This window comes from Diabrotica undecimpunctata, chromosome 2 (assembly GCF_040954645.1).
Source record: "Diabrotica undecimpunctata isolate CICGRU chromosome 2, icDiaUnde3, whole genome shotgun sequence".
Taxonomy (NCBI): domain Eukaryota; kingdom Metazoa; phylum Arthropoda; class Insecta; order Coleoptera; family Chrysomelidae; genus Diabrotica; species Diabrotica undecimpunctata.
In genome coordinates, this window is record NC_092804.1 from 160,643,157 (window position 1) to 160,667,838 (window position 24,682).

A 24,682-nucleotide genomic window follows, 5' to 3' on the forward strand; every position below is an offset into this window, starting at 1 on the left:
ACTTGTTCGACGTTGGTTCCGTTTATTGGAAGATTCTCGTTATTTCTTTGAGTTTTCATTATTCTCATAAATTTCGTCTTCTTGACGTTCATTGTTAGACCGTACTCGTTTGCATGTTGTCAATGGGAACTCCATTTACCTTTATTCCAGCTGTTTCACCCTCAAGAGCATTTTTCAGGATCTCTTCGGAGTAGGCATTAAAAAGAATTGGCGACAATACGCAACCCTGTCTCACTCCACGTCTAATTTCAGTTTTTAATTTACTTTAATTAATGGTTTTAATTTAATTTATTTCTATGCGATATTTTGATTCAGTTCGATATTTGATTCAATTTGATTCCGATTCGATTCTATAATCGATTTGATTCGATAATCGACTCAATAATCGATTCTATTAGATAATCAATTCGATTCGATTGTAATTTATTTTATTATATTTTATTGTATTTTATTGTTTTTTAATAAATTTTATTGTATTTTATTGTATTTTATTGTATTTTATTGTATTTTATTGTATTTTATTGTATTTTATTGTATTTTATTGTGTTTTATTGTATTTTATTATATTTTATTGTATTTTATTGTATTTTATTGTATTTTATTGTATTTTATTGTATTTTATTGTATTTTATTGTATTTTATTGTATTTTATTGTATTTTATTGTAATTTTATTGTATTTTATTGTATTTTATTATATTTTATAGTATTTTATTGTATTTCACTGTATTTTATTTTATTTTATTATATTGTATTTTATTTTATTTTATTTTATTTTATTTTATAAAATATAAAAAAATAAACTTATCTTAAAATTAAATTGTCGCTTATTTCGATTAAAAATAGTCAATTTTATATTTTATTTTATTACTATAGCCACGCGACACTGCGTTTATTATTCTATGTAGTGTGGTCACGCAAGGTGTGAGGTCGAGCGATGTGTCGTTACAGTCTTTACAGTCGTTACAGCTTTTACTGTCAGTTTTTATTTTTTTCACACAGCGCGATCCACCACTCCGTCTATAGCCCGCGATAAGAAAACTATGCTTCTAATAAATATCATTTAATAGTAAGTTTAATTATTATATAAACTAAATAATATATTTAAAAATAATAATTGTATTTATATGAAATTATTTTAAAACGATTATAGATATTAAAATATCTGATTAAATATTGTTATTAAGAGCGTAGGCGTAAAATTTCGGGCCAATGCTTTTTAAATGTATTCATTTTTTTCGAATCCTAAAAAAACTCAACAAAACTCAAAACAAAAATAAATATTTTTGAAAAATTTAAACGCAGAATGAAAGAATACATTATTACTGATGGCCGAAAGTCCCTGAAAACTTCTATAATATTTATTTTAATAAGTTACAGGGTGAAAAAAAATGGAAAATTTAGTGTGATTTTTAATTTCAAATATCTCATTCAAATAAACTGTTCGTTTATTCTAAGAGACTTTTGGCCCTCGGTAATAATCAAATATTTTATTCTGCGTTTAAATTTTTCAAAAATATTTGTTAGTTTTCTCAGGATTCGAAAAAAATGATTGCATTTAAAAAGCATTGGCCCGAAATTTTGCGCCTACGCTCTTAATGTATGACTTTTAAATTTTGACAATCGTTACTAATCGAATCTTTTAGTGACATATATTCGATATTCTTTTAATTTTTTACTTCTCATTTATTGTCTATATTTTTTTAGTTATTTTTTATCCAGTTTTTAATTTAAATCTGCTTATAGTAAATATATAATGACTAGAAACGAATTGATCGAGAGTAGTGAATCCGACGTAAAGAACCGCTATTTTCAGTTACCCGTGACAATGCCATATTGTGACGTTAATTCCGTGGTGCTATCCTTAGCATTTTCCTATAAAAAAAAAGTAGTACAACGACCGCTTCGCTTCAAAAATTAATCTGAGAGAACGACTATCTAGAAATACAAATCGACAGGTTTCAGGATATTTTTCTAAAATTTTTTGAAATTATAAAGTTATTCCTTTCATTTGCACTACTCCATACAATAAAATCAGTGTATATTTATAAAAAAAGGTTACGTATGCTGTATTTTTTTGTAATTTTTCCGAATAATCCTTATTTCATAGAAAATTTAAAAAAGGGCTCTACAAGCAAACTTAAATTATGCAGGCATTTGTTATTGAATGTAAAATACGCCTATGTTATAATAATTTATGATTAAGTACAATTTGAGTCGTTTATATACCTATATTTTGAAATATTTGCATTTTAGGGTTTTTCTTTGGAGGTATCGTAATGGCGGAATTGGTCAATTTATACTTCAGTGTTGGCGATTTGCGTGAAATGATGAAGGGCCTTTTTCTGACATTGACAAATCTGGTATCGATCATAAAATTTTACACAATTTGGAAAAATCAGGATTCACTGCTTAACTTGACAGCAAAAATTAATAGAAAAGAATTTCAGCCAAAATCGGAGAAACAAAAAAAATTTCTCAGAAAATACGTTAAGCTTTCTAAAATGATGTCTGTAGGTTTATATGCCGGATGTACGATGACCTGTAGCTTTTGGGGTGTTTATCCCTACACCGATGAAAATGGACCGTTTTTACCAATTGCTGCGTATATTCCCATTAACACAACAGATTCCACAACATTTGGATTTGTCTATGCATACGAAATTATTGCTACGTTAATTGGAGGATACACTGACTTAAGTTCTGACTGTTTAATCGCAAGTAAGTCAATATTTACTACCTTCTGCTTTAATTGTTTACTTAATTGATTTGACTAAAGTGTAAAATCAATATGTAAGATTGTTTAGGGAATGTCATTAAGGTTAGAAATTGTTGGGTTAATAACTATAAAAATTCTAATTTGGGAATTATAGCAATATATGACGTAACAAAAATATAGATTAAAAATTAAATCCCATATTCTGTAAAAAATTTATCAAATGAGCCTAACTTACTCTAGAAACTGCACAAAAAAAGTTACAGTCCTTTGAAATTAAAACATAATAATCAATGTTTCCAATATCTGATGAACTGTTGGACATTTTCTCATAAAAATGGATGTTTAACCATATTAAAAAAAAAACAACAAAATCACTTCTGAAGTGCAATTTCTTATAATTTTTTTGCTTACAGGCCTGTGTAATAAAAAAAGTTGTTTGAAATTTTTATAAGCTAAAAAGTCCTTTTTCACACTGTTTTTCATTAACAAATTTAATTTGTTAATATAAAATACACTGTTAAGTAGTTCTATTTTATGTCATTATGCAAAAACAAAGTTATTTGTTATAAACATTTATAAATTACTGCAAAAAATAAGAGTTTTTTGCAATTATCTCAACATTGAAACTCGCAAACAATTTAAAAATAATGAAAACCGTAAATATATAAATACAGAATACCTATCGTGTAGAGTAATAACGACAATTCACTATTCGTTTAAAAGCTTTAATTAACCGAAGTGTGTACCAATAGCTAACTACAACATTTTTGAAATGATAAGAAAAATGTGCTAAATCTGATTAAAACCCGAGGGTAAAAAAATTTTAAAAATATTATGTTAAAGTACCACAACATTAATTCAATTAGAACTTACAAACATTTGGGATAGTTAAGAGGATTACAATTCTCATTATTTTTGTCCTCTATATGCGGTTTTATTTGTGAGCTAACTTTTTCTATTATTTCGTGTTATTTATAAAGTGTTAAAAACATATTTTTTTTAGAACTCTCTGTATATTTTTTATTAAGACGATACCGAGCGACACGGTCATATTGCTGTGCTCTTCAAGCTTATATCTGCTTTATTATTATCTGCAATATTCTCCGCCTAAGACTCCTCTATCTTAAATTGAATTCACTCACGTTACCCTCCTTTTTGCTTTATAATTTTTGAGCTTTATTAATGCTTATTGAAAATCAGAACTGGAATGATATAATACAAGGAAAATTGCCTTTCACATGAGTCAATTAGATCTCGATAACAGCATGAGAGGGATTAGTATGTTGGGATACAACAGTTTATTTTTTGAAGGAAGTTTAAAAAACTAGATTTTGAACTCTGCTTACGTTTTAAATCAGATTGTCTTTTACTCTTACATTCACGAGTTGTTTCGGATTTTAAATGTTCTTTACATTGGTGACTAATTGATTGTTGTAGTAATTTTATTAATCTGTATTTATTAATTAGTTAATTATTTTTTCGTAAAATCACTTTATCAATATTCTCAACTCTAATTTATTCGCCGATTTTCTGAAACAAGGTACTCATCTTGTGAAGCAGTCCTCTTATATTTACATAATAAGTGTACTAGCTTAACATGCAGCATTACATATATTCTTTTTTATTTAAGTAGCTGGATTGTCTCAATATTTACTTTGTAACGATATATTTTTTGCCTACCACATGGGGTATTATTATAAGTGGTAGAAGATTGGGGATAGAAATTACTGGGAGTGGAGATAGGGCAAGCTAAATAATCGTTATTTGTGCGAACGGCACTCAGGGTTTGTTAGGAGAGCTGGGGTCGTGGGTAAGTAAATGACAAAGGGGTCGGATTGGGGCAACTACAAAAATATGAAACAAAAGGTCATGAATCTCTTGGGACAAACAAAACAAAAAGAAACAGGAAACACCTCTAGTAATTTTAAAAAGGGCGCCACTTCGAGGTGCCTAATTCTAACCATTACAACAGCTAGTTGTAACTATCGAAATAATTATTAGAAATGCAAAACATTCTCTTCTTCAAGTGCCCTGTCCGTTGCGAACGTTGGCTATTAACATGGCAATTCTGATCTTATTTGCGGCGCTTCTGAATAGTTCGACCGATGTGAGCCCGAACCACTTCCTCAGATTTTGGAGCCACGAGTGTCTTCTCCTGCCTGGCCCTCGCTTGCTGTCTATTTTTCCCTGGACAATCAATTGCAGTAGACGGTACTTATCGTGTCTCAATATGTGGCCTAGATATTCAAGCTTTCTTTGTTTAATTGTATTCACGATTTCTTTCTCCTTTCCGATTCTTTGGATTACCTCTGTGTTGGTGACATGTTCGGTCCAGGATATACGAAGAATGCGTCGGTACACCCACATTTCGAATGCTTCTAGTTTTCTCGTGAGCGTCTCCGTCAGCGTCCAGGCCTCCACACCATACAGTAAGATCGGAAAAATGTAGCATTTAACTAGACGTAGTTTTAGGGGAAGAGACAAATCCCTGCTTATGAGGAGCTTTTTCATATTGCTAAATGCTGCTCTAGCTCGTTCTATTCTCGCCTTAATTTCTGTGGCCTGTTCCCATTTTGCATTTACGTTGGTGCCAAGGTACACATAAGATTCTACATGGTCAATTAGTATGTTACTTATCCGTAACTGTCGAGCAGGCTGTTGCTTCCTGCTTATCAGCATCCACTTTGTCTTCTTGAAGTTGAGGCTCAGGCCGTATTCCTCACTAACTGAATAAACTCTTTCCATTACCTGCTGTAATTCGTCTATGGTACTGGCAAGGATCACCGTGTCGTCGGCATATCTTATATTGTTTGTTAACTCGCCGTTTATTTTTATGCCCTCATTTGCATTTTCCATACATTTATTAAATATTTCTTCGGAATAAAGATTGAATAGGAGTGGGGATAATATACAACCCTGACGGACACCTCTTTTGATCTGCACACTTTTAGTGAGTTCGTTGCCAATTTTTGCTCTTGCTGTTTTTGCTGCAAAACATATATTTTTCAAATAAAACTCAAAAAAGGGTTAGTTAAAAAAAACAAAATGTTAAGAAAAAAATTTAACATTTATTGTGTCTTACCACAAACAGTTACAAAATAGACAAACAAATTTACTATATGAATAGTTACCAAGTACAAAAATATAAAGAAAAACTTACATATATCCTATCTGTTTACAATCTCTGTTGCTACAAAACTTACAAAATTGCATTGAGGTTAACCTTCTTTAACAACAAAACAAATGAATATCAAAAATATTAAAACGGGCTGTCATAAGTTAACATTAAATTTAAAAAAAAAAAACAAATAAATTTACAGCTAAAGTCAAAACCTAAAATTTACAACTTTAAATATTACAGTTTTTTAAATTTTAATTAAAGCAAATTATTATTATTAAAAAAATGTCTGTCTTTACTTTAAAATTTGAAAGTTACCTGGATTTCACTTGATCACACATTAAATTTCTGAGGTTGGAAACTGGAGTTGAACTCTGGACACGAACATACGAACAAAAGGACTGCATCTCACACTGCGAATTGGACCGACCATTTAAAGCCGAAACCGGCACTGAACACAAGACATGACTCTGCCTCTTAAAAAACAGGAACAGGTAGACGGCATACACATTCATTTGCTACGATTAACTGCTAATTAAATTTTTTTTTTCATAACGTAAGACAAAGATTTCCCTGAAAAGGGATAAAAAAAACTACAAATTCAACGTGAAATTGGACATAACACTGGAGCCTATCACTCTTAACTTGACCGCAGCTCCAGCGAGAGTGATGAAATTATCTTTTAAATTCATTCGCTCAACTTAAACAACACATATACATAAAACAAGCATAAACAAAACATATAAACTGGAATATTTGTTTGAAACGCAAAACCGGGCGGTTTGCACAAAGAAATATCGACGAACATACGCAGCTGCGAAATAAATAAACAATTATATTTATATATATATATATATATATATATATATATATATATATATATTTATATATATATATATATATATATATATATATATATATATATATATATATTTATATATATATATATATATATATATATATATATATATATATACGCTGCGACTGGCTTTTGTAGTTACTGCGCGTTGCGCGCGCTCTTGTAATTGGTCCAGTGCGCAGGTCAGTGGGCGGGGTCTTGGTCGATTCCGTTCTTGCGTTATTCTTCGGGATAATTGGTTTCCATGTTTTTGGCAATCTTTGGGCATCGTCTCGAGAATTTAAATTATTTTCTTGTTTTTCTATTTCTATGGCTTCTCTGATAATTCGTTTTCTCTTGTTTTCGACATTTGCTAACATTACCGTATGTTTAAGGTCAATTTTGTGTCCTGTAGCTAAAGAATGCTGGGCTAGGGATGGCGTCGTTTCTTTTCGTTCAATGGCATTGCGATGTTCTTCTTGTCTTGTTCTTCTTGTCTTGTTCACTCACTAAATTTAAGTTGCTCTCTCTCTCTCTCTCTCTATCAATATACAACTAAATAAAATGTTGGCCATTTGAAAGCACAACTTTCCAGCTGGTATGTGGAAAAGACTTTTCCACACACAGAATCGAAAAGGCACGAAGACCACAAAAAACAACAAAAGAAATAAAAGAAGACGAAAAACCGATTGCCAAAACCACTCTACCGTATATTAAAGGCACAACAGATAAGATAAGCAGGGTCCTGAGAAAACACAAAATAGAGACTGTCTTCAACACCGACAGAAAAATCGCAAACATATTACCATCTGCAAAGACAAAGATTCCCCTAGAAAACCAAGGAGTATACAAAATTCCCTGTGGAGAATGCGATAGAGCCTATATTGGACAGACAAATAGAAGGATCCAAGTAAGACAAGAAGAACATCGCAATGCCATCGAACGAAAAGAAACGACGTCATCCCTAGCCCAGCATTCTTTAGCTACAGGACACAAAATTGACCTCAAACATACGGTAATGTTAGCGAATGTCGAAAACAAGAGAAAACGAATTATCAGAGAAGCCATAGAAATAGAAAAACAAGAAAATAATTTAAATTCTCGAGACGATGCCCAAGGATTGCCAAAAACATGGAAACCAATTATCCCGAAGAATAACGCAAGAACGGAATCGACCAAGACCCCGCCCACTGACCTGCGCACTGGACCAATTACAGTATATATATATATATATATATATATATATATATATATATATATATATATATATATATATATATATATATATAACAACAGGATGATCGCAGAAAATACTGTCCGCTCCACTCGTCAATCAAAAGACTACTGAAAAAGCCTACTGTCAGAAATGTTCACGCTAATCCCCGCACAATTCACCACGCTAACCCCCACACCAACCTCCACCCAAACCACACGGTCACCATCAGCGGTATTAATGACCTGTCCTCTATTCCCAGCACCAGTAATGCTTTGATTAGTGATCAGTGTAGTAGTGTCTGGGGGCTCGGGAGACTGAGACCTCGGAAGCCCTGAAGAAGACATCGAAGAACTTTTACTGAACTTAATTAATTTGATCTTAATATAACGCAGCTAATAATTTTACATCATAATATTTATTAATTCAAAGACGGTACGAAGTTCGGCGGGTTGGCTAGTTTATTATAAAAAGACAACTTAGAACTTCTTTTCATGATCCAACGCATTTACTATATCGAATACCATAGTTTTTCATTTTATTTTTAATGACGCTCCACCGAAGTCGTAAATCCTTTTATTTGTGAAGCCAATAAAGATTTACTTCTGTTCATTTAATTTTCTTAGCTAAATTTTATGCTCACTTGCTCTTCCTGAGAATCTTACTAAATTTAAGTTGCTCTCTCTCTCTCCCTCTCTCTCTCTCTCTATCAATATACAAATAAATAAAATGTTGGCCATTTGAAGGCACAACTTTCCAGCTGGTATGAGCCAATACACCACAAAACTACATAAAGTCTCGTTTCCAGCGAGGATTTTTAGAAAGTTTGGCCTGCGGCGAAGTTAGAGATTATTGTAGAAGTGACTAGACGCTAGGAAAAATAAAAGCGTCTTAATTATATGAAGAGTGTCCAAGCTAAGTGATCTAAGTGCCAAAACATAAAATTTTGTTTTTATTCAATCAATATGATCTATGTTCCTATGCCAATGTCCCCCTATGAGATCTACGTGCTAACTTCACTCTAGTGATTGCAAACGAAGCCCAAAGATGGAGCCGCCTGTAAGTCCGAGATCATGTGCTGTGCTAATTGATCTAAGTACCATTTGCAGGTTGACGTATTGTCGTTAGAATCGATTAATGAATTTGTGTTTTAAAGTAAATACAATGGATTCTAGTGCGTTTGATGATAAAAAGAAAACAATATCGTCAAGAAAAAAAACAGAGTGAAGCTAGATTGAGTGGAAAACCCTACATTACACAAAAATGTAAGCTGCAAAAACTTGGAAAGGCCATTCCAAAAAATGAGGTTAGTACGAGATTTTTAATAGATATTTCGCTTGAAATTTGTGAATAGCTACCTAAAACTTTTTTTATTGTTACTTTGGCTTTGTTGATATGATATATTATCATGAGATTTTTCTATTTTAGATCACGTGCAAATGTAAATTCAGCTGTAGAGACGTGGTTGATATGAAAATTAAGCTTTTCGACTTGTATTATGGCCTTGAATTCAACGAGCAAGGCAGCTATCTCATGGGATTATTGCAAGTTTTACCAATCCAACGTCGCCGCAATGGTAGTTCTGGTGATTCATCAGAAAGTAGACGACAGTGTACCGTAGCTCTTTTTGTTCCAGATGGGGAAGGTAATGTGAAAAGAGTTTGTAAAAAAACGTTTTTGGAAATATTTGCTATAAGTCCGCAAAAGATTACTACGCTTGTTAGGCGTAAAAAGGAGGGACATACAACCTTTAAGGATAAACGAGGTGTTAGAAAATTTAAGTATACTCTTCATGACAGACAGATGGTAAATAATCACATCAATAGCTTCCCGAGGGATGAGAGCCACTACAGTCGTTCAAAAAGTGAAAAGGAATATCTCAGTCCAGACCTCAATGTTAATAAGCTATACAACTCTTTTAAAATAAAACATCCTGACAGCACCACAACATACAAATTCTATAGGAAAGTTTTTATAAAGGATTTTCCGAATCTTTCTTTTAGAAAACCTAGAGTTGACACCTGTAAGACTTGTGATTTACTTTTTTTAAGAGGCAAGGACAAAGACCTTAGTATATCCAGAAAAGCTAAAAATGAGTTAGAATTACATCATAGAAAAACAGATAAAGCTCTTAATGTTTTTCAAGAAGATAGTACGAGCAGTACTCTTCCAGGTAGCGATACCTGTACCATTACCATGGATCTACAAAAAGTATTTTCGCTGTCCAAATTGACGCATAGTAGTATGTATTACAGCCGCCAATTGTCATGCTACAATTTTGGAATACACATGCAAGATACTGAAGATGGGATAATGTGCATCTGGCATGAAGGACAATCGGGTCGTGGTGGGAACCAAATGGCATCATGTCTTTTACAAGCCTTGAATACAGGAGAGCTTTCAACGTATAAGCGAAAACTATGTATATGGAGCGACAACTGTGCAGGTCAACTGAAAAACCGAATGTTTATCTTCTTATAAATTTTCTTAGTAGCTAATGGACATTTTGATACCATTGATCATAAATTTTTAGTTTCCGGTCATAGCTTTTCATCTTCAGATAGAGATTTTGATCTTATAGAGAAACGAGCAAAATGTTCCAAGCTTCAAACAGTAAACGATTCAAAAACTGTAATTGCTGCTGCTAGACCTTCCAGACCTTACAGACTTTTAGATATGGGAGAATGTACTTTCTTTGATTTCGATAAAATATCATCAGAATGTATAGATACATCTAAACTTGGTATTACTCAAGCATCGTGGTTACGTGTGACGAAAGAAGAGCCGGGAACAGTGTGGTACAAGAAAAATTTTAGTGACTTAATTGGATGGGAGAAGTGTCGTGTATTAAAAAAAGGTGTGACTGTCCAAAAGTTAAAGTCGACAGAGCTCGTGGGTTTTTCTGGTGTTCAGCAAATAAACGAAAGTAAGAAAAAAGACCTTCGCGCCATGCTAGAATTCATTAACCACGAAAATAGAGCATTTTTCACCTCTATTTTAGATATTTAGTCAAATATTATTCCTGTGGACTTAGATCATTTCCATTTTTTCTTCATTTATTGAGTATTACTAGGTTTGTTTAGTATATTAACACCGAATATTTGTTATACGTTATTTAGGTACTTGTTAATGAAGCGGAATTTCCATAAACAATTATATATTTGTTTAATTTTTTTGGTTAATAAAGTTTTTTTTGATTTCTGGCAATTGTTAATTTTGGTACTTAGATCACTTAGCTCGGCCACTCTTCATATCACCCGACAACGTAAGCGGCAAAGATTTAAATCTTTAACAAAATAACGCACCGAATAGCATTATACCACTACTACCTCTGTAAAGTTATAAATAAATACCATATTCTAGGACAAAAAAAAAACAGAATTTTCATCAGCACAATAACGGCAATTGTTTCGATTTGTAGTACCATTTAGAAGAAATTAACATTAGTTCGAAAAACAAATATTAAATAGTAAGTACTATTTACTTCCGCAGTCATAATCTCACAAAACTGTAGTCGCCGATTATTTTATCACGGAGATAACAGTTTTCATTCTTAACTACGCTTTCCTTTCAGATAAGCTAGGTTTGGAGAACATATCGGAAACTATGAACCTTGTGTCAGAAACAAGAGGTGCAATGGATTAATTCAATTTTGTCAGAGTGAACATTTCTTTTTCAAATTCCTCTCCTATCGGAGCAATTATAACAAACCAGACAAAATTGTTGGAACTTGATGATTTTTAATTTTATTCTGAATATATTTTTGGAATTACTGTTTACTTGCTTGAAATAATATAAAGGATATGTCGTAGGTTTAATAATGGTTGTATGTGGACAACTAAATATCCTAAACGATTCCTTAGTAAATATTACTAAAATGGCTAACCAAAAATTAAAGGAAATAAGATGCTGTAACTTTCGACATATGCAAAAAAAGCAAGAACTTATAAACCAAAAGCTAAAGGAATGTGTCGAACATCATAAAGCTATTTTGGAGTAAGTATAAAATATTAAATAATATTATTATTCAAAATAATTATAAGATAAAAATGTAATGGAGTAGAAACTAAAGCTTAAGAAATCTACAAAAGAATATTTATCTATAGTGAAATTCATACTGAGAGTGCAGTACGGTTAAGGTACAAGACAAGGTGTACAGAATCGTACAAAGATCTTCACTTTCGAGCTCTATTCCAAGTAAAATTAACTTATTTGATTTAAATGTATAATGCAAATTAGATGCGCGGATTTCGAAAAAATAGCACAAATTTCAAGTTTTCCAAAGTTTAATGTGAAAATGTGTTACGTGGGGTTATTTGGGATGTTAGCTATACTAATTAAAATACCTCAAATGCAAAACTTTTATATAAAAAAAAACATGAGATCTAAAAAAGTGTTTTTGCGCAATCTCTCCTAACCGGGTAGGTGAGATTACGTGCAAGAGTAGGAGATCTTGCGCTTATTCAAAAAAAAGTTATTTATTTCATTTGATATGACATGGACATTTCATTTGAATTTTTAGTTCGTATTTCTTGACGACCACAATTTATACATTTTTGTGGATAGAGTGTGCATGATTCATGCAGCCATTTTTGCCAGATGATGCATTTTATCCAATCTGATTTGGATGTGGTTTTAGAATAAATTTCAAAACACTCATGGCATGATTTATCGTCGCTTTCGGACACGTTATCAGAAAAAAGTTCCATTTCAACTCCGTTGTCTTCTTCCGAGGTTGGTGAAAATTCAATCTTTTTTCTTTTTCCTTTCAGTTTATTATATTTGTGAGTTATCTCTTTATTTTTATTCTCGGTGACTTTTTTTGCGCAATTGCCAGTTTTTTCTTTCAATTTCTTTTAAATTCGATATAATTTGGATCAGTGATATTCATTGCACTTATTTTTCTTTTGACTCGTGATGCTGTTAAACTGCATGGAATTGGTAATATTTCAGTCAAAAGTTTGTTTGGTGTTATGTCATCAGTTTTTGGAGTTGTAAGCTTGGTAAGTAAGTTGAGGGTTAATAAAAAATTGATTCCGGAGAAGAATGTGCCACTTGAGAAGTAGTTTTAGAAGTTGACGCAGCTGAAGAATCGGGCGGTGTAGACTGAGTCACTTGAGAAGTAATCTTAGAGGTCGAAGGAGTTGAAGAAGCGAGCGTAGTAGACAATTCAGTTACTGAAATGGATGAGTCTATTGGTTCAATAGCGTTCTCATGTGTGTTTTGGTCATAAGCCAATAGATAAGCATGCTCTGGAATAGCATTTATGTCTAAAGGATGGATACCTGTAGCCCGGAATGCTGTAGTTGCAAGTTTAACAGTAGCAGAACAAGACCAAGCTGACTGTAAAAGTTCACCAAAGTCCCCTCTTGTAATTCTTCCAGTCCCACTTCGTCTAGTTCGTCACTAACTGCTGACAGGCGTCTTTAAAATAAGTTTTGAAAGGCTTAAATACTACTCGGTCTAAAGGCTGAAGGTAATGTGTTGTATGGCTGGGGAGACACAGAAGAATTATGTCATTGTCTGAAGCAATCTGAAGCATGTTGGCGTTGCTCATGTGCGAGGCATGTCCATCAAGTATGAGTAGGTTTTTACCTGGGGGTTTACGAGATATAAAATGGGTTGTGGGCCAATCCAAAAATAAATCGTTGCTGATGTACGCACTCTGTTTCCTCATTCTAATTAAGGTACCAGATGAAGTTCCGAGTAAACTACCGGAATTCAGTTTCCTTGTGCAGTTTAGTTCAAATTTATTTTTATGTATAAAATTAATAATTTCAATTTTAGATTTGCTGAAGAAATAACATCCCTATTCGCAACCAGCTTATTTGCTCAATTTCTTGTTAGCGTATTTGTCTTCTGCGCTACATTCTTTGAGATGACTATGGTAATTATCAGTACAAACTGTTGACAATATGTCTATATGAACAACTTCCTCATTAAAACCAAAATATTTATGTTTAAGGTACCTATTACTAGTGTGAGATTTTTTTCGATGGCACTTTACCAGTACTGCATGCTTTTGGAAATATTTCCCTCTTGTTATTTTGGTAACGAAGTTATTTTAGAGGTATGTATATACGTTTATTAGAGTATAAGATTAATTATTTTTGATTTACTACAGTAGGTCTCTTAGTTTTTATAAGGTTGTCTATTTAATCCTTTAATATACCAATTACATAAATTTATTTTACTTTTCTTGCTATATATGTATGTGATATATTTTATATTTTATAAGGATCAAATAAGTTTTTTCGCAGTACATTACACAGACAACTACAAAATAGAATAAAACAAGAAAATGGTGCCTGATCATATAATGAACAATAATTTTACATTGCAATGAAATAAATCCAAAATAATTAAAAAAAAACGAAGAATATACCAGGGAATGAAAAAAAATAAAACAGCAGGTAGTAGAATATTCTATCGATAAAGAAGAATTGCCTAAAGAAACTGGGTGATATAGAGGAGCTGTAAGAAAATCATATAGTTACATTTTCAAGCCATCCACAAAACAAGTAGAGATAGTGCAAGCACTCCTGACCACGGCGCAGTAGACGAAATTTGGTTTAGTCCCCACTTCCATGCGAAACGCATTGTACTATGCACTGTATAATTCCACTTACAATAGAACCTTTCTGCCTTTAGGTGAATTTGACTCCGCTTTCGCGCAGCTCCATGGTCAGGAGTGTTTGAACTATCTCTACTGAAGAATAATAATTAGGTAAACTAAAAAAAGTTAAAAAATATATCCCCTACCTCTATTACTTGTATGTGAAGTTGAAAACTTGAAATAGCCTTCATGAACTCATATCTATCAGTATAAGTAATTTCCAAATAAGAGTAATCAGTGACAAAAATAATAAATTAAGATTAATGTTAGAGAAGGAGAATGTATCAAGCTCTCACTAAAAAACTAGCTAAGAATAAACATTCATGGCACCGATTTGAAAATAAACAAGACAAATCATAGTGATGGCCACCAAATTACGCCACTTACGTATCCCCAATCAAAGAAAATCTTTGAAACCACAAGAAATTTCAAATACACAATAAAACATCCTTTAATGTTTGGACATAAGAAGATATACCTAAACAAAATATTTGGTATATATATATATATATATATATATATATATATATATATATATATATATATATATATGTGTGTGTGTGTATGTGTGTGTGTATATATGTATATATAGGACTTATGAGAGCCCCATGGGCTGCATATATGGATCCGCTTCCGTTCGAAAACCGGTCTCTTGTACACTACAAGACTGCAAAAATATTCTTCTAGTAGAATAGAAATGTTAAAGTTTTCACCACTATTTAATATTCCTCCACTCGACCCTTCTGCAATTTTAAACCTGTCCGTTTATATAACTCCGCAGTCTGGATTGAGAATTCGCCTCTCTCGTGGACAAATGTCCACTTGGAAAGGTACTTTAGGCTTGTGTCTGGGTGCCATATGGTCAAAATTTATCATACATTTCGCAGGAGAGGATAACCAGGAGAGGACAAAATACCGAACGAACTCCTAAAGTACGGAGAACCAGATCTGACCAAACAATTAAAACTAATCCAAAAAATAATAAAACCAAATAGAATTCCCCAAGAATGGAGATTAAGCATCTTAATACCTCTCTTTAAAAAGGGATACAATTTGGGACCGAAAAATTACAATTTAATTTAAAAATAATATAATCATAATATAATAACTAATTGAATAAGATAAAGATTGCCATGATGATCGCCAACATTCAAAACGGATAGACACATCAAGAAAAAGAAGAAGAAATACTGATCCTACCGTGACGTTGCTCGAATTTTCTCGCCGTCTATAATATCTCATCATCGCCTTCCCTCATATAGTCATATGTAAAGGAGGGAAATCCATTAGAGCCTCCATAGCTGCCGTTGGTGTGCCCCTCATAGTCCCTGTGATTCCGAGACAAGCAAGTCTTTGCACCTTGCTTAATTTAAGGACGGCACTTTTTTGCTGCACCTTTGGCTATCATTCCACTACGCTTATGTAATTGTGGGTTTTACCACCATGTTATAAATTCGATATATGTCTGGTCTTAAACCACACACTTTTCCATAAGTGTGTCTGGCTACCATGAACGTAGTTACCGCTCTCTTGGTTATTTATTCTATCTGTTGATTCCAAGTAAGCCTTGAGTCTAACATTACCTTAAGATACTTTACTTTACTCACCAGTTTTAAACGTGTACAATGTAGGTGTAGGGGAGTCAATCCCTCTTAATTCCTCCTTCTGGTAAATTTCATTATTTTGTACTTCAAAAAACTGATGTTTAGTCCTACAGTTTAAGTTCATTTGGGAACTACAGTCAGAGATTGTTGCATATGATTGTTGCATATGCCTGTTGACAGTGGTTAGTAACAAAATAATTAAGATCATGGCATCCACATATCCACAATCATATGTGGCTGCTTAAAGCAACCAGAGGTCTTTTGTGGTAAACATATTTGGAAAGAAAACAGAAAACCTGTTTTTGACCTTGTGAAATAGTTTATCTGGTCTATTTTGTCACTTCATCTTGGCCTCCACATTTGGCGTCTCGATATTCAATGGAAAAAAGGAAGTGCATAAAGTTTGTAATATCAATGATTTGGGAGAATTTAGAAACCCTCATGATGATTGATATTATTGTAATCGAGACATTAAGGACACCAATCGCAACAATATAAAATAGACGCTACTTGTCATAGATTTCACAAGGAGGTCAGTGCCACATTCTGAATAATTAACCATTCTAACATTTAGTATTACACCTATACTCTTAGAAGATGAGAAAGAAACATTATTCTTTAATGGCGTTAAATATTTGCAATCGGGAAGCCCTCAACGTTTCTGTTAATAAGATCTAAATGATGTTGTTCACAACCTTAATATATCCAATGAGAGGATTACTTGACGCCAGATTTAACGAAAATAATCTAATATATAAAAAATAGTATTTTTATATACATATATACCATTTATACCAAATGAATAGCACCTTTTTATCAACAAATGAAAATGTAGTTTGACATAAAATGTGTCCTTTTACACAATAATAATAAATTTGGGTTAATACTCATTCTACCAGTGTGAAAAAGGAATTTCAAACAAAATCACTAGTTCTCAAAAAATTAAGTATGAAAAATATCTGTCGGCAATTTGTATCGATTTAAACATTGTAAACAGTGTTCTAGGACAAAAAAGTGGAAATACAAAACATTGTAATTGTAATATTGTAACATTGTAATTGTAAACGATGATTGAAGCTAAGGGAGTTTAAAAGGCGGACAACCTACTATTAATTGTTTTCTTCAAATGGTTAGTATATATTGTTCGTTACCTTAGCGTACTTAGGCCCTAGGTAACGAATACGTCTTGTAGTCCAAACTGGAACTCAGGAACAGTCTGGATGAACGCTGGAATTCACTGTACATTATGGCGGTACTGAGCGAGACGAAAAATTCGTATTTTCGACTCTCTACCTTCCGTCGGACACGATATCACGATAATTGAGCTGAACACACCGTAACTCTGATCGAGTAACACCCTAGGTAGCCCTCCGCGCTGACTGATTGGGCACCGAAGTACCACTGGCGCCGATCGCCAGCACTACTCTCTGGCTCGGTTGCCAGAACTCTACTGCCTGGCTCGGTCGCCAGAACCTTACTGCTGACCCGCGCTAACTGACTATCTTTCCGCCGACTTGTGTCAAAACTAGGTCAAATTGTTATTCTTTGTTTAATTTGAAATGTATACGTTAAACTGTGTCGGATTTATTCTTTATTTAATTTGGAGTATGAAAAGATTATTTAATTAATTTTAATTATTCTTTTCTAGGCTAACTACCCCTTATTTTGTTTCTTTTATTTTCTTGCTATGTTGACTTGTTACATACCGGCTAACTGATTAACGATTGCGTTTGGGGGGTAGGATTGTTTCCCTTGGGTATGTGGCTGATACATTACAACATCCTTATTTTTTATATAATTAGGAAAGCATAGCAAAAAATTTGCACTAACTGGGTTAAAAAAGTTTGTCCTTTGAGAAATATTTAGTACGGAAATCGAAACGTAATAAACGAACTTGTTGTTACTAAAGAAAAACTTACGTTGCCACTATTGTATATCAAGTTAGCGCTGAAGTTTACAAACTTAAAATTAAAATGGTTAAATAATTAAATCTTTCAAAGTTAAATTTGTTTAATTATGAAAATTTTAGAGCAGAAAATTGACGAGTTCCGCATATCACAGTGAGTGGTTAAACTACAATATTAAAGTTAGGAAAAATTTAATATTTTTCATGACGAGAACACAAAAGATCACCCAAATAACTGCTGGAGGATTTTTCACGCTATCCTTGGATACTTTTATAAAAGTAAGTTAAATAATATTAAAGTTTTATAAGAAAATTAATATTTTTAGATCTTTTAGGAATTTTATTTTTTATTTTGTCTCGTCATATAATGAGGTTTATCTGATATTTATATAAAATTTCAATATATGTATATTTCATATTTCAAAATTGCCCTCCCCCTCATACCTTTTGAATGGTTGTACATAGTTATAATAGTGTAATTTGGTGGAGAAATAAACAGACGCGACGTAGGCTTCTCAACAGATGACGTTATATTCATAGATGACACTATGAATATTTGGCACTATCAAGGATGATTTCCATTATTTGATAGCCGTCGATTTGGTTATGTAGTCTTTCATCAATTGTCCTTTGATAGTGATCAAAGTTTTCTTTTAGATTGTTAATATTTATATCGGTTACTCTTGGTTTTGTGATTAATTTTGGCATTAAAGTCAAGAAATTAAATACTTGAAATGACGGTTATTAGTATTTAATGCCTCATTTATGTTACTGTAGAGTTCCTCTATTTCTTCTTCAGTGTGAGTATTCTTCGGATCGTATATTTGTATAATTTGTATATTGTATCTCTTTGATAGATGTAAGGTTAAGCTAGGTACTCTATCTGAGATACTAGTTATTTCTACTATTCTTCGATTTCATTTCTTGTTGATTAGGAATCCAATACCGCCTGTTCTATCTATTGATGTGCCTCGGTAGTAGAATGTTCTGTTTCTTTTTTCAGTTCTTCAAGTCTGGATTGATTTGATAGCGAGCAACAATTATATGTCGCTATAATGTTATTGTCTTATTTCCTCACCCTCTGCTCTCCTGGCTTGATCCCGAAACCTACCCATTTCGGAGCAATTTGGGCCTACGGAAAATGAGAGCCATGATTTGAATGTCCCGTTCATGTTGTGAGACGTACCTTACCACGCTGCCTCAGTGCGGGTGCGGGCATTTACCGGAGATTTTAATGGTTTGCTCCTATCAGCAAAAGAGCAACCCCTCCGATACCTATACCAACGTTTAATCCGTTTTTTAATTATATATATATATATATATATATATATATACTTAAATTTTTTGAAATTATAATATTTATAGTCAGAAAATCTAATATTAGAAAATTATAGTACTAATTTTCGTAAGACAGAATGTAATTATAAATATTGCTTAGTTTATCAATATCAGTTTTTTTATTAACGCATTGATATTTATTTATGCATACCATTTCTAAGAATTCTCTTTTATTTAATTGGTTTTCTTGTCTTAATATATTAGTTTCATTGAAATTAAATGAATGATTTTTATTAATTGCATGATCTACTAATGCACACGTATTTTTATTATTTGTAAGGTCACTTTTATGTGATGTTAGTCTGCCTATTAGATTTTTAGATGTGTGTCCGATGTATGACTTATCAGAATTTTCGCATGGTATTATATAAACTACAATTGAGCTTTCCATATTGCTAATAGGTGATTTAGTTTTTGTATATAATGATGCTAATATTTTAACATTTTTAGTTGCAATTTTAATATGAAAATAGTTAGCAAAGATTTTAGTTAGTTTGGGTGTTAATGTTGGTATGGAAGGTAGTGATGTGAAAGTAAATTGAGATTGCACGATTTGTTGATTTGGTTCTCTTGTTTTATTCATCATTATTTTAATTGGGTATGAATTCTCTAATAAAATGTCTTTTAGTTCTAATAACCCTTTGTTGATGTTATTGATGTGTGATAATTTGACTATTCTGTTTTTTAAAGCTAATATCAAATTTAATTTCAAATGAATGTGGATGACTTAATACTTGCTTTACCTGCAGACAAAATAAATGAAACTTTACAAACTTTTAATAATTATAGTGAACATTTACAATTTACATGTAAAAAAGAGATAGAAAATAGCATCCCATAACTTGACATAAAAATCAAACGTAATGCACAAAATGTATTAAGCACTGAATGGTACAGAAAACCTATATTTAGTAACAGATTTATTAATTATCATTTACAACATCCACATCATATGAAAATAAATTTGATATTAGCTTTAAAAAACAGAATAGTCAAATTATCACACATCAATAACATCAACAAAGGGTTATTAGAACTAAAAGACATTTTATTAGAGAATTCATACCCAATTAAAATAATGATGACTAAAGTCTTTGCTACCTATTCTCATATTAAAATTGCAACTAAAAATGTTAAAACATTAGCATCATTATATACAAAAACTAAATCACCTATTAGCATTATGGAAAGCTCAAATGTAGTTTATATAATACCATGCGAAAATTGTGATGTCATACATCGGACACACATCTAGAAATCTAATAGGCAGACCAACATCACATAAAAGTGACCTTAGAAATAATAAAAATACGTGTGCATTAATGGATCATGCAATTAATAAAAATCATTCATTTAATTTCAATGAAACTAATATATTAAGACGTGAAAACCAATTAAATAAAAGAGAATTCTTAGAAATGTATGCATAAATAAATATTAATGCGTTAATAAAAAAACTGATATTGATAAACTAAGCCATATCTATAATTACATTGTGTGTTACGAAAATTAATACTATACTTTTCTAATATTAGATTTTCTGACTATAAATACTATAATTTCAAAAAATTTAAATATTCATATTTGGCGCGTCTTTGTACGTAACCATAATAACAATCAAGAGGTAAACTCGGTTCGCTATTCCCAGTCCGAACTGTCTAGTGAATTTAGTAATTATTTTTTTGCGAAGTTAGTTACTTTTTGACAGACTAAAAGTGGCTGGAAATTACTATACAACCAAGCACACGTACTCATAGCCAATATTAATAGTAAACAAACTAAATAGTAAATAAAATAGAACTTTGCGAATTACTGACAATAAATATTTATTTATCTGCACCATATAATAAATATTTATGTTAAATTATAACAACTAAAATATATTTTTTAAAATATATACTTCCTAAAATTTGATGTGTTTAATATACACTTCCACTATTTAGCATAATTCTTCTTTTTTTAAACAAAGTAGTATGCAATGGTAGGATACTTTAGCTATTAATACTGAGAAGTAGGAATTGTTGTGTTGTAGGTTTCCGACAATGAATCTGTCAAAATATGCCCGAGTTAAGCGAATGGAGTTTAGTTATCAACAACAAAATAAGATAATATAATAAACAGAAACGAGTGTCTTTTTGACATAAATCAAACGTCAATATAATAATCAATGTCATAATGAATTTATACAAAATTAAATAAAATTAAAATATTGTACTTACATAACTATATAATTTTAATAAGTTAAGTTTTAATGTTTTGTCAATTTAAAAATGTAATGGATTAATGGTTTAATATATTATATATATATATATATATATATATATATATATATATATATATATAATATATTATATATATAATCAAAAACCTTTATCCCATATAATGCAAGGTTATTTTGATGTATTGATATTCATAAATACTTTAATTCGTAATAAGGATTCATATTCCCTACGTTTGTATTTTATTATTGCTTAATATAGCTGTTTATATTTTGTAGATTCTTAAATCATCTTGGTCATATGTTGCTGTATTGATTCAAGTCCAGAATAAACAGAACAAGTAATAGATAATGTGAAATGCCATGGGGGATCAACTAGTTATATTTTATTCAAAGCAGCACCAATCAACACCTAATTGATAATTTATTATAGAACTCACTTTAATAAACACATGCATTCCGCTTTTGGTTATTTATTTGTAATGTAACAAAGTATTTCGAATTTTTAAAACTCCATCAATAAATTTGTATCAATTTAAAACTCTTAATATAACTATGTATACATTATGCTTTGCAGGTAACTAGGTAGAACTTGCACAGTATAAGAGGGCGCTGCATATATAATGTGAAAATTACAAGAAGAATATTAAAATTGGGGGTTAGAGGTAACCATTGACAAAAGGGAATAGATGTGTATGGGCGGAGGCCAACAAAGTATCGTGCTTAAGATAGACAAGAGATAACACAATATAAGAAATACAAATATCCTTATATGTATATTACGAATGATGAACGAATGGGTGAATCAATTAAATACATAAACAACGAAGGAAGAAGAGCAATAAAGCAGCTAAATATAATATTTTAGGATAGAAATATAATACAGAAAATAAACATAGAATATTATAACATGAATTTCAAGCATACAATAACCGAAGACATTAAAATAAACCAACTAATGATGATATTATCACTTGCAGATAATAAGGAAAGATTGGAATAGATACAACATTGGATCTTCTCTTCTTAGAGTGCCGTCTCCCTACGGAGGTTGGCAATCATTGGATACCACAAATTAAAAGGATCAGAGGAAGACCTTGACTAAGTTATGGGAGACATTGAGACAGAGACCAGCGAAAGGGAAATGGACATCACCTTGTGAGAAAACAGGAAAGAATGGAAGCTGGAGAAATGTTCAGAAATGAGTGGAGAACGTTTTAACCCCATTGTGGGGTAGACCGGGGAATTCCGACACCTTAAAGCATATCAGTTACGTTTTTTGTGATAATGCGTATACTGGAATTGAAATTTTTGGCATTGATAAGATACGTAATAAACGTTAAACAATGTCAATGTTTAAAAAATATATTTTCCTAACTTTAGCAAGGTGTAGGTATTTACCAGATCATCGAGGTAATTTCGACAGACGTTTGGAGTAATGCAGACAGTAATAATAAATATTGAGACTGAAACTGTTGGTATTGTTATGTAGGAATTTGGTTGAGCCATATAATAGTAAAGTAAAACAACTTAATGGCATAATGCTGCTAAATAAAAAACTTATTGCAACAAAATACAAAGGCAGACCACTCAAAAAATTATGTAGAATATAAAAAAAGAGTTAAAAATACTAAAACTAATAGATTGGAGAAACAAAACACTGTACGGAGGAATTTTAAAAAACTATAGTTGGGAAAACTATAGAAAAACTATAACCATATCGAGCTATAGAAAAAATCTATCGAGCACCGTAGTATGTGTGGCAGCATTTACGTTTCCCAGTGAATTATTACAAATTACAGTTAGTTATTGTTTGAGTTTAACCATCATTTTTAAATCAGCTTAAACAGAAGAATTTTCTATTGCCAGTGGTGTTTTTATTTCTTCATAAAGTGCATCAGAGACCCCGTATTTTAGATTATCTACCGATTGCAAGGTTAGTCTTTTTATTTTGTTTATATCTATTTACGGCGATTTACTCCCACTGCTGCTCTGCTGCTCCCACCATGTCGACCTGCGCTAACTGTTCAAAGTCAATCGATGATCGAGATTCATCAAAACAACTTCAATGTGAACCCTATAAACAGAACATACATCTAGCTTGCACTGATCTACAAGTCGAAGATCGCGTTACAAGGCATAAGCTCCGTGGAATTAAAATTCTTTGCAACAACTGCTGCTCTAATATCGAAAGTTTTGCTAGTTATCTATTGAGGATCATTCTTCATCTCCAAAATTTACAGATACTATAGCAAATGAAGCAGTACGGGCTAAGAATATTTTTGTTAGGGGTGTACCAGAAATTACAGGAGACATTGAAAAAAAGAAAAGTCACGATGGTGGAATATTAAAAAATATTTTAGATACTGTAATATGTAACTCCACTTCTGTCACATTTTTCAGGATTGGAAAACTAAACAGTCGCTTCTCTAGGATGATAAAGGTCATTATGCAAAATAAACATGAAGCCAAACATATTTTGAAAAACAAAAAGAAACTTTTACAAAACGTCTCTTTAAAAAACGTTTCCATTATCGACGATAAGACTTCGAATCAAATAGAATGTCTAAAAGAACTTCGAGTGGAACTGAAATAGAAAAAATCGAATGGAAAGGAAAATTTAACCATAAAATATATACAAGGTGTCCCGAAAATTGTAAACCTTAAACGTCAATAATTCTGATATTTCAGGTTTTCATAATTGGCTCTGTTTCTATACTAATCTAGCTACTTTAAATTTCAAATTTAATGAATTTTTATGCAACATTCAAAACCTAAATCTTGACTCTCTTTATAACATTGATAATTATTTCCTTTATATGTGTGATCGTCGTAATCGACGTGGAGGAGGATCTTGTATCTACTTGTCTTCAGAAATTACTAATAATTTCTCTGTTACATCTCTTGATATTACTGTCCCTAATATGGAACTTCTTGACTTAAAAATATGTCATAAAAACTTTTTTGTTTTTCACCTAGTATATGTTTATCGGCCTGGTTTTTCTAGATTAGCAGATGATGAGTCCCTTATGCATCACTTGATGAACTGTCTAGGCTAGAGAATATGATTATTATTGGAGACATTTCGTGGCCTATAACTGATCCACCTAGTGG

The 24,682-nt window shown here is 31.8% G+C and overlaps 1 protein-coding gene across 1 annotated transcript in view; it reads left to right on the plus strand.

The window, feature by feature from the left end:
• Positions 1–22,012, plus strand: part of LOC140433972 (uncharacterized) — a 151,964-nt gene extending 129,952 nt beyond the window's left edge. Inside the window, exons 16-21 of the mRNA XM_072521942.1 lie at positions 2,255–2,719; positions 11,699–11,882; positions 13,674–13,773; positions 13,852–13,956; positions 18,136–18,291; positions 21,848–22,012. Of these exons, the coding sequence (XP_072378043.1) occupies positions 2,255–2,719; positions 11,699–11,882; positions 13,674–13,773; positions 13,852–13,956; positions 18,136–18,291; positions 21,848–21,913 (1,076 nt within the window). The 3' untranslated portion in view covers positions 21,914–22,012. The remainder of the gene's footprint in view (positions 1–2,254; positions 2,720–11,698; positions 11,883–13,673; positions 13,774–13,851; positions 13,957–18,135; positions 18,292–21,847) is intronic.
• Positions 22,013–24,682: the final 2,670 nt, after the last annotated feature.